General features: G+C 40.7%; 1 protein-coding gene across 1 annotated transcript; it reads right to left on the bottom strand.

The window, feature by feature from the left end:
• Positions 1-2,079: 2,079 nt before the first annotated feature.
• Positions 2,080-10,356, bottom strand: LOC144662462 (uncharacterized). Its single transcript, XM_078523272.1, has 8 exons — positions 10,141-10,356; positions 8,705-8,889; positions 7,380-7,508; positions 5,871-5,956; positions 5,076-5,196; positions 4,428-4,508; positions 3,851-3,972; positions 2,080-2,758 (listed from the first exon to the last, which is right to left on the bottom strand). The coding sequence occupies exons 1-8, from the start codon at positions 10,353-10,355 to the stop codon at positions 2,633-2,635; spliced, it is 1,065 nt and encodes a 354-aa protein (XP_078379398.1). The 5' UTR covers position 10,356; the 3' UTR covers positions 2,080-2,632.
• Between the last annotated feature and the right edge of the window lie 892 nt (positions 10,357-11,248).

The raw sequence follows: 11,248 nt of genomic DNA, 5'->3' as shown, positions 1-11,248 counted from the left end.
TTTATCCTGGGCATTGTTGTTCGAACATATCATGGAAGAATTCAAACGTCTTTCAGTTCAAGCATTTTTTCTTTATTTTCGCGGAGGAAATGCTGTATTTGTCAGTCGCGACGGCTGGGTGCTTTGCGACTCATATACTTTGGCTTGGTTAAAAATGGTAAACTTTGACGTTTGCCTTTAATGTCTTTAATAGAAATAGTTGTTTCCTTTCGAGTTAGAAAGATTTCTACTCGGCTTAATGCAGGGTTCTCGATAAAGGTTACGCACGACAGAGTTACCTTTTGTCTCGTCACGCAATCTTAACCCCACATTGAGAAGTAAATTTTCGTTTGGATATTACCAAAAGCCGCTTCTCCTCGCGTTATTCTTTAACTTACGGCTACACATGCCATTTCTAACGACTACATTTCCAGTAAAACAGTTGCTGTTTATTTTAAAACAGTCCCTTTAGAGTTAACAAAAATGTGGTTCCTTCCGGTTCCAGATTATAGGTGACTCAGAAAGGCAAAACTTGCTCGAGGTTACTGGAACCGCAAAAAGTCGATCCAAACGCCAAAAGTTGCTCGAAAGGTGCCGAGCACATTTGGGACAGGCCTACTCCCTAGTGGGCCATGGGGCGAACAAAACGCTGTCTGGGTAGGAGGATCTCGCGATTGAGACAAGCTATACCCCACTAGGGAGTCTGTTCGCATCCTTTGGGAAAGCATTCGCGTAATGTTTCGTCTGTGTTAACCGTCTAGGCCGATCAAGCATGAAAAATGGTATCGTTTAGGGGTAAACAAAGCTTGAGCCACACCCTGATTTGTCTTCTTCAGGAGCTTATTATTATTTTTTTAATTAGCAGTACAAGCTACGTCCCCCGTCGAGTAAGCCATGCGAATGCGTGGCTCTGGTACGACGAATGCAGGGCCGTAACCAGACCTTTGGTGGTGGGTTTTGGGGGCATGCCCTCCAGAAAATTTTGAAACCTAGAGGATCTGAATCTCTTTCAAAGACATTTTTTCATGAAGTATTTCTTGAAAGAACTCAATCGTGTTTAACTGGGGATTATTTTCATAACAAAAAATATTTGGTTTTTAATTTTGGGTAAAAATTTAGACGAGGCAAGTGCCTCGTCTTGCCTCTTGCTAGTTACGGCCCTGACAAATGCACCCAACTTCGCTACGAGGCGCTATAGACTATCTTGAAGCCGTCCCTTGGTGCGGGATATGTCCTGGGAATGAGAGATTACGGCGCACAAGACCTGGGCAGTCCGCATTTTTTTAAAAAAAATATTCCACATAACACGCCCTTTCGAGCTCGATTATCAATGTTATACTTTTTCGTAACAAAAACATCATCATTCTCTGGAAAATAAAATATACCAGCATAAACTCCAAACATCGTAAGCTCGACATATTCTGAATTTTAATTTGTATATTTATATTTTTAAAGAGTACACTTTATAGGTGCTATTACTAACTGGCAGTAGGAATGTGTTAATTACTGTTCTACAAAGCTTGGTTTTCACTAGCGACGTAAGCACAAGCACAAGCATAAGCGCAATCACGCAAAAAAGACGAATTTTGATCCTTGTTCTTGTGCTTGCCCCCGCAAGGACAAGCACAAGCATAAAACTGCTATTCGCTTGTGCTTTTGCTTGAGTCGAAGCCGTTTTCACGGTTTAATAAGAGCTGTTATTCTTGCGCTTGTGCTTGCGTCCCTAGTGAAAACCAGGCTCAAACGCCTACAATGATAAGTGGAAAAAGAATAACTTCAACGAGCAACTGTGATAAACAATGATGCTTCACTTTGTTTATTTCCTATCCCTATTTCATACTTGTTCTATAAGATTTCCTGACTGACTATGTACGAACGCTATAATAAGAGCTTTCAGCCGAGTTTTAAGGCTTTTTATTTCATTTAAAATTTTCCTTCATACCATGTGTTTTATTCGACGAAATTACATTGTAAGATCGTAGCCGAAGATCGGGCGACTCGGCCTTAAATATATATTTTATGCCCCTGCTCGGGAGATTGGGCACCACTCCCCACGTGTCGACTTTAAATAAAATACCTTACCTTACCTTATACCTTACCTTGTGTCAGATAACAATTGTCATACAATTTAAAAAAAAATAAATATGTTTTAAAGCAGTAAATGTGTAAAACATAGTAACGACTTTAAAGACAAGGAAAGGGGAAAGAACTTAGAACGAATTATGCCATGGGAATGGAGAGCCAGAAGAACATGAAGAGATAGAACTCTCGTCACTCTAGCCAATCGCAAAGAACACAGACAATCAAGTAAACAAATCTAAACTCGAAGCAAATACATGTAGCCGGCACGAAGCGCGGGAAAACGTCCGTGTGTGAGTTACGATTGGTTTTTGGTTTTACATTAGATTGGCTGAGAAAGTGCCGCGAGTTTCTTAAACCAATCACTAAGCGTAGCAATTCAAAACCAATGCAAACACGAACTTTTTTCGACACTCAAGTAAAAACCGCTCTACAGTGACGTGACTTAAAGAAGGCATTTTCGAATACCACTGCCTGCAGATAGATCATCCCATTCTAAACACGAGTATCAGTCGGTAAAAAAAATTGCGAGTCATGAATGTGTAAGCATCCTTTATCTTTGTCAGTAAAATTCCTAGTTGTCTTTGGCTTTCTGGTATTTTGCCGTTTTCCTGATAAAACCAGAGTCAATCAGACTGTAGCCCATATCTATTATGCTGCTCTTTAACTCTGTTGGCTTGTAGTCCAGATCTTCTTTGACCTTCAATTTAAGAAAAAGTCCAGTGAAGTTGTAACAATTATTTAGCAAAGTACAAGAGAGTAATATAAAGCAAATAATAGAAAGCGAAGGGGAAGCAAAACAAAGCTGAACTAAACATTTCCTGGTACAACGTGAAGAAGTCTCGAAGCCCAAATCACGACCAACAAGATTACACTGGCATGTACTAACACCCGAAACGAAACACAACGTACCAAACCACAGTATTTCACTCCGACTTGCTTGTAGTTAACTTTTACTCCGGTTTGCTTGCGGTTAGTTTTCACTCCGGTTTGCTTGGTCTTGCTTTCGGTTAGCTTCTATTTGTTGGTTAGGTTTCGTTTCGGGTTTAAATACTTGCCGTACAATTTACACTAGTTATGGGCTGAACAAACAGTGCAACACCGCACCCAATGCTGTTGAACATCGTGTGAAATCGTTTTCAAAATCTGCAACAATGCGCGTGACAATAGACCATTTTACAGTTGTCCTCAGACCTGCCTTGATGGAAGTGAGGCTGGAGGTGACCTTGTTGATCAGCCTCACTGCTTTTGTTTTGTAAATCATGTTGTTTTGATGCCTGTGCATTTACATACAGAGAGGGTTCATCATCCTCCCTCCTCCGTCCGCGGCTGTAAAATAGACTATTAAACCATGGCTGTAGGCAGGGGGGGGGGGGCGTCCGCACCCCTCCCCCCTCCCTGCTTCCTCCACGGGCCACAAAAGTCCACCTCATCGGGGAGGGTAAAATGACTCAGAATATTATTCAAAATTCCCCGGGGGAGAATACTCCCAGACCCCCTAAACGTTCACGCGTCCGGCGCGACAACCCATGCAAAATCCTGCCTACGACCATGTTAACGCAAATGTCAACCTTCAATTTCCTTCTCTTGTGGTTAACGGTGGCTGCTAATAAATACGGCACGACAAATACTGCGAGGAGAATAAAATCACTGACAACGCTGTGGTAGTTGATAATGTTTTAAGCTGTCATTTAACATATTTCTGGACGATCCCTCAAAACTGCGCGCACAAGCACATTTTTTTAACATGGATACCGCGCGCTAAAGTCGACAGCTGGTAATGAGGTGCTACCTTGGAGTTATCCGTGTTTATTTCCTTGCCAACAGCGGGTAGAATCATCTTCACTGAGCCATCAAACAATGCAAGTACTCTCAAACCAAACTTAGGAGCAATTCTTGTCGGTACATTATAACCTGATGGGAACATAATGAACGCTAAAAATATCTTGATTTGTATTAATATATTATAAACTATATTTTTTGGGGGAGCAGGGATGGCGCAGTGGTGAGAGCGCTCACCTCCCACCAATGTGGCCCGGGTTCGCCTCCCGGACCAGCGTCATATGTGGGTTGAGTGTGTTGTTGGTTCTTGTCCTTGCTCCGATAACACTTCTAAATTTCAATTCGATCGTGAATCCGAGGGCCACAGGTTTGTCAGTCGCAAGACTGTTACATTACTTTATTAACTTTAAGACTTCGGTGGTCAGCAGATTTTCGTACTTAGCGAGAAATGTGACTTTGAACAGTCATCACATCAGCAAATTAATCTTGCATTTGCCATTTGGGTCCGCTAGTGCTTGTCTCAAAACGCAAAGATACGTTCATATGAGTGAAAAAGATAAATAAATCACTAATATTATATATCATACCAAGTGGCCTAAACTCTTCATCCAGGATTTTTGCCATTTCATGTGCCCACATAGAGTGAGTGACTGTAATGTATCTGTTACCTGTAACACAACATAAATGTCAGATACAGCGCTTACTATAGTTGAGGAAATCACTTGCACTGTGCTAGTGGACACCGTAGACACCGTATACGTAATATGCCCTTTACGACCGAAGGGGGAGGGGAAGCTTTTTTCAAGTTTAGGATAAGACAAGGGTGCCTGTTCCAGTCCTTTTTCGGGGCGGGGGTTGAAAAGGGAAGGGGGGCAGGGTAAAGTCAATGAACAAATGAACAAAGCTGTTGGTATAGTTCTACTTGCATAACACTTGGTAATAGTTTAGTTTTGAGTACCCCGCACGTGTTCACAAAAAGCCATGTTAAATTTGATCTTGATGTCCAATGATGCAGCCCCCAAAAAAAGAGGGTGAAGGGAGAGAAATTTTGACCATGAAGGAGGGCCGCCGAACGGGAGGCGCTTGTTCGAGGATTTACAGAATACAAAAGAAAGGTGGATGACGAGGAAACCTCAAGTTCACTCTACTTTTCAAAACTCAGCAACATCACAAATATTCATATAAGTACTACATTGCAGTTCACGAGTTAAAAATAAATGACTTTTTCTTCTTACCAGGAGCTTTTGGTGACGTCATTGCCGTTATGTGTGCTCCTGCAACATCTCTGACGTCACACATTGCAAAAGATATTTTTGGAACCATTGGCACTTCACGTTGAAGAAGACGTCTGTGAAACTGAGAAATAATCAGATTAAATGTATTAAATGGGACTTGTGTGAGCTGAGAGATTTAAATTCACCAGTAAGAAAAATCTGGCTAGCTTGTGGCTGGAACATGGCCTACAAGTGTTTTATTTAATACGGCTCTAAGGCTAGTTCAACCGTGATCAAGTTATTTTATACTTCCTCAGAGAATTTAACAGTTAAATTGGGATATTTGACGTTCAGCTTTAAGTGTGAGGAGGATTCAAATAAATAAAATAACTAAATAAATAAATGGCTATCTTTAGAGAGGATGCCACATCAGTGCTACCTGGTTTTCATGCAGGTCCTCTATTCAGGTCGAATTGTAACAAAGCTTAGAAATGTTGGTTTTTCACGAGGGAGGAAAACCAGAGAACCCGAAGAAAAAGCCTTGGAACAAGGTGAGAACCAACAACAAACTCAACCCACATATGCGAGGTGAGCCCTGTCACCTCTGCACCAACCCTGCTCCAGAAAGTATGATAATTTCTGGGGGCTCTACCTGCCAAGTGCTTATTTCTTCCAAACATTTATTATTATTATTATTTTTTTTTTTTGGGGGGGGGGGGGGTTGAATGTCATCAGCATCAGGTTGTTGACTCATACCCACTGGCTGGGCTGGGCTGGTGATCAAAACTAGGTAACCAGTATTACATATTGTAGTACCTCCATGCTTGTACAGCTTGATCCCTGAAGAACAGGGCCAAGGATAAATCCAGGGCAGATGGTGCACAGTTCAAACTTCTCATCATCTGCAAACAATTCACAATGGTTTAATGCCTTTTAGACCGTGGGGGGGGGGGGGGGGTAAAGGTAAAGTCTGCTTCGAGCCTAGTGGCCCATACAGGCCGGAGCTTGTCCCGGTTTCCGTAGCATTAAGCGACTAGGAGTATTGCTACTCCCCCCTGGATGGGATGCTAGTCCATCGCAGGGTTACCCCCAGCAGTAAATTTGCCGGTACCCATTTATACACCTGGGCAAAGAGAGGCACTGTGAGAGTTAAGTGTCTTGCCCAAGAACACAACACAATGCCCCGGCCAGGCCTCGAACCCGGGCCGTTCGACTCGGAGGCGAGCGCGCTAACCATTAGGCCACCGCGCCTCTCACTAAGACCGAAATTAGAATTTATTTTTCTATATTTCTTCACATGCAACCCTAAATGAGAATTTGACAGCTAAAAAAAGCATTTTTCCCAGCTAAGTGAGACCAAAATCTATACTTTATGTCCCTAAACGAGATGACGAGCTTCCCTGTCTTTTTCATATGGGAGTCTCCCCCCACCCCCAGGCATTAAGATTTTTCCATTTGTCAGAACTGTTACTTTGGACCCATACCAGAGGTTTCTTCTTGTGCAGTCAGCAGAATACTTCAGGAACGGCCAAAAGCCAAGAGTCATCTGAAACTGGAAGGTGCTCAAGAAAAGCCTCTGGCACCCAGGGTACAGAACAACAATAAGTTCTGACTGCATCTCAATAAATAAATAAATCAGAAAAATTCCTTGTTTCCAATATTCCCATTTTCTCAAATATCTTTGAAAGGCTGGAAGGGGATCAGCTTTGAGGGCTGTTTCATCTTCTTGTTTTGTTCCATTTGAAACCCACTTTTTACATGTATTATAAGAGCTTTGGCAGCACCACCATACCCTATAAGCTGCACCCTCCGGGGGTACTCTGGGTGGGGGTGTGCCACGTAGACTCTGAAACCCTTACCCTATACCAGACCATGTTTAGCCGATTTTGCAATCCTACACTTGACTAGACACCAAAAATCTCTACCCTATTCCAGAACTGTATCACAATAAGGTGCTATTGGTGTTTTTAATGGAAACTATCTGCCTCAATGATTAAGTCACTTTTCTTACAATTAGGAAAGCCTAATTTCCCTTCCGAGTTTCTATTCCTATTATTTTTGGACTTCATTCTCCATATATATACCACTGCTCAGTTTCCCCTCAAATGATACCCTATTCTAGACCAAAACTCTTTAATTTCTATACCTTATCCCAGACTAAACTGCTCAAAAACCATACCCTTCACAGCCGCACATACCTATATAGCTCATATATATATATGGGAGGGGGGGGGCACCCCAGAAAAATATGCCACATTAGAATTAACACTACATATTGAGCCAGGAAAATTTAAAACATTGACTGACTGAGATATCTGTACAAACCTGGCAAGTTTTTGACTAGTTCCCAGGCAGCTCTCTCAGCACGAGTCTTGCTCTTCTCATAAGGAGTACTCCCTTCCTCTAAGGCCCAGCCTTCCTCAGTAAAAACTTTTCCCTCATCAAGTCTCCCACCTGTAGTACAGAATTAACACTTCACACTGTTGTAAGTTGCGTATATGTGATATACATACATGTAAGTATATACTCAAACAGTGGATAACGTTTGGCGCGTGCTGATTGGCTTCTCAAACTTCGAATTTCCTTTGCTATTCACATCGGAGCAACTCGCGCGCGAAAACTGTACTCGTTAACATAATTTACAAGTCAAAAGTCATCCTTTCGGGCTATATTATCTCACTGTTTGAGTATATATACTAAAACAACTATTCACCTCAGTGTCGGTCAGGCAAGTGGTGGATTTGCGGCTTGGTAAATATCCACCACTAGCCACCGACACTGAAGTGAATAGTTGTTAACTAATTGAATTAAGATGTTTATAAATAAATGCTGGGGAAATAAAAAGGATTTAAATACTACTTATTAACCGAGAGTGAGGTAATACAGGGGAATCTCGACCGAGGTCTTGATGTATTGACCGAGCGACAGCGAGGTCATCATCAGGTCGAGGTCTGGATTCCCCTGTAATGACCGAACGGACGAGGTTAATAAGTTATTTATTATATGGCCTTTAAGCACTATTCAAAAAAGTCAAGGGAAAAACACTGGAGGTAAAACTCGCTCTCCCTCTCGCTCTCTGTGGCTCTCTTCGTCGCTCATACTAAAGAAGTATCGGTATGCTTATATTTTTCTTTCAGTTATTGAAAAGATAGTTATATTTTGTCAGCATTTTTTGTTGTTTTTGCCCCCTCGCTAGTAGCTTTTACTCACAACTCAAAAACCGTCGAGCCGAGAAAAATTTTCATAATGCCCGGTCATTACAAGAAAATAATGCCCGCTCAGCAGCCAATCAGAGCGCGCGTACTATTGTAGCCATATAATAAAGGGCTTTAATACTAATTAGTGTTTGGGAGGTGGGGTGGGGTTACACAATGGGGGAAATTAGCATCTTTTTATATTGTTTGGTTAAAGGCATTGTGCATTTTTCTTTTCTAGTTTCTCTTGAGTACATTCCTAACCTCCACCCACCCCTTTATGTAACTGTGACCTTGGATAAAATTTAAATTCTACTTGGAATTAATAATTGAGGAATTTGTTTGGTCGTAAAAGAACTAAAAAACTGAAATTTCCAATTTATTCATGACTAAAAAAATCTTTGCATCTTCCTATCCCTTCTTTCATTATTAAAGTACTACCATGAGGGTTCTTACCATAAATCGCAGCCACAGAACTTGTCAACACCACTCTTTTAACGCCACCCTTGGTCTTGGCACATGCTTCAAGTACATTTTTAGTTCCTTCCACCGCGGGTCCTATAACTTCCATCTCATCTCTTGGATTTGTGGCAGGGAAGGGTGAGGCCACATGAATCACATAGGTACAGTCTTTGACAGCACTATCAGTGACAAAAAAGTAGAGAAACACTATTAAATATACTAGCTTTAAAAAATGGAATAAAACCCTGGTATAACAAACAAATTTTCGAGTCAATTCAAGTGCCGGTTTTTGTGGAGGGAGGAAGACCAGAAAACCCGCATAAAAACCCTTGGAGCAAAGGATGAGAACTAAAGCTGTAACAACAAACTTAATTAACCCACATGACGTTGGGTCCAGGATTTGAACCCAGGACACATTGGTGAGAGGCGAGCGCACTCACCACTGTGCCATCCAGGCTAGGCCTGCATCCAGGCCTGGGTATTAAATATTGACTGACACCCGACATCTGATTTTGTATCACATGATGCGTTTTGTCCAATGAGCATGCACAAAAATTAACGGGTGGGTTAATATATTTAACTTCATAAGCTTATTACAATACTGATGTTGTAGATAGATAGATAGATATAGATAGTTTATTGATATTCTTACATGACAGTCTAAAAACTGAATTGCGTAAAAATTTACAGAGATAAATTATTAAAAATACAACTATTAAAATCTATTATAACTATATTAAAAACACTATAAAATCTATTATAACTATATTAAAAATTTGACATAGAAGGAAAAAAACTATGTTTAAAACGATTTGTTCGAGCCTTACATGCTTGAAAATGACGTTGACTTCTGAGGTTATACATATTTACATTTTCCTGTGGTATGTACTTATGTAGATGCTGCTACCTTTTATGATAAATGAGCTACAAAAAATGGAACAGACTATTTATCAAAAGCAAAGCTCTTTTTTTTTAATCCATTAAGAATGTATTGTTCCGGAAAATATCCATACTCCCCTCCACGGAAGGCTTTTTGGTTGATCCTCCCCCACCCCGCTGGAATAAAGTTTAGTTTAACTTCATACTTTCCTATAAAAATATGGGCTTTTGACACCCCAACCCCCTTGAAATTTTCACTGACTTTCTGTGGGGTGGGTATATGGATATTTTCTGAAACTACGTACACTTCAAGGGATCAAATAAAGGATACATTGCTCTCCTGGGATTTTACACCTGTCCTCACCTACCACATGCATCCCCCGAAATAGGGAAAACAAATTTGTATAATAGCTTGATCTATAATGAGTTATTATACTGTATGTACACTATATTTACAACATATAATATTAAAAAGCTTTTGCATTGTGTCTGGGTAATGATATTAAAACTTAAGCATAAGTATAAATAATAAAAAAACTGATCACACGTACTCTATCCAAGATGTCTTGTCCATCAAGTCTGCTTCGACAAGTTCTAGTTCATATTGTGCACCTTCAGGACATAGACGCCTTAGAGGTGCCACTTTCTTCTCGTTTGCAAGACTTCTTACAGTTCCACGGACTCTGTACTGTCCGGATTCAAGCAATTGCTTCACAACATGGCTTGCGAGAAAACCCGAGGCACCTGTCACTAAAACGCGAGACATTATAAATTCCCCAGCGCCTAGAAACGTTCTCGTAGTTCTCTTGTTTGGTATTTCAGTAATGAAGAGAGAGCCTTCTTGTTGTGCGACAAAGTCGAAGTGAAAATCGCGAAATAATTTTTACATTTCTTGCATACCGTGAAAAATCCGCTGACAAATGCTGACAAATGGTTTTGGTTGAGCGGAAATCTACTCGACTGAATAATATCCCGGATAATATGCAAATTACGCACGTAAATATTTATAAACCTATGTAGACGAGAAAACTTCAATACCAGCATAGTCTAAAAGCTGGAATGGACTCTGGACTGGACTCTGGACTGGACCCTGGACTCTGGACTCTGGACTCTGGACAATTCCCCCCTTTTTGCTCCCAAAGCAAAAATAGTAAACAGTGTTTGGCCGAAAGAATGAGTTTATTAAACAAAAGCAATATCAAGCTACAAAGATCACGAGCTAAAAAACACGATAAAACTAATTCGAAGCACGCTTACTACTACGATTATAATAACTACATACCCTCAATAACAAAAGGGAGGGCGGGAGGGAAAAGTAACAACTAACGTACAAGATCATCGACAAGCGTGCTTACGAACTGAATAACGCAACAATAGAATTGAACCGACTTAAATGTCGCAATATGATCCGAAATGTAATATGATAAATACCAGATCCCCTATACGGGGGCAATTATCTATTTTAAATGAAATGTTTAAAATACCCAAATTCCCCCCTTTTTGCTCCCAAAGCAAAAATAGTAAACAGTGTTTGGCCGAAAGAATGAGTTTATTAAACAAAAGCAATATCAAGCTACAAAGATCACGAGCTAAAAAACACGATAAAACTAATTCGAAGCACCAAACGAAGGGCCAAACACAACAAAAACCAGCTGGGAG

The sequence above is a fragment of the Oculina patagonica genome, chromosome 8 (assembly GCF_052425735.1).
Source record: "Oculina patagonica isolate OP01 chromosome 8, crgOcupat, whole genome shotgun sequence".
In the NCBI taxonomy this organism is placed as follows: domain Eukaryota; kingdom Metazoa; phylum Cnidaria; class Anthozoa; order Scleractinia; family Oculinidae; genus Oculina; species Oculina patagonica.
This window is presented reverse-complemented; position numbering and strand designations above follow the sequence as displayed.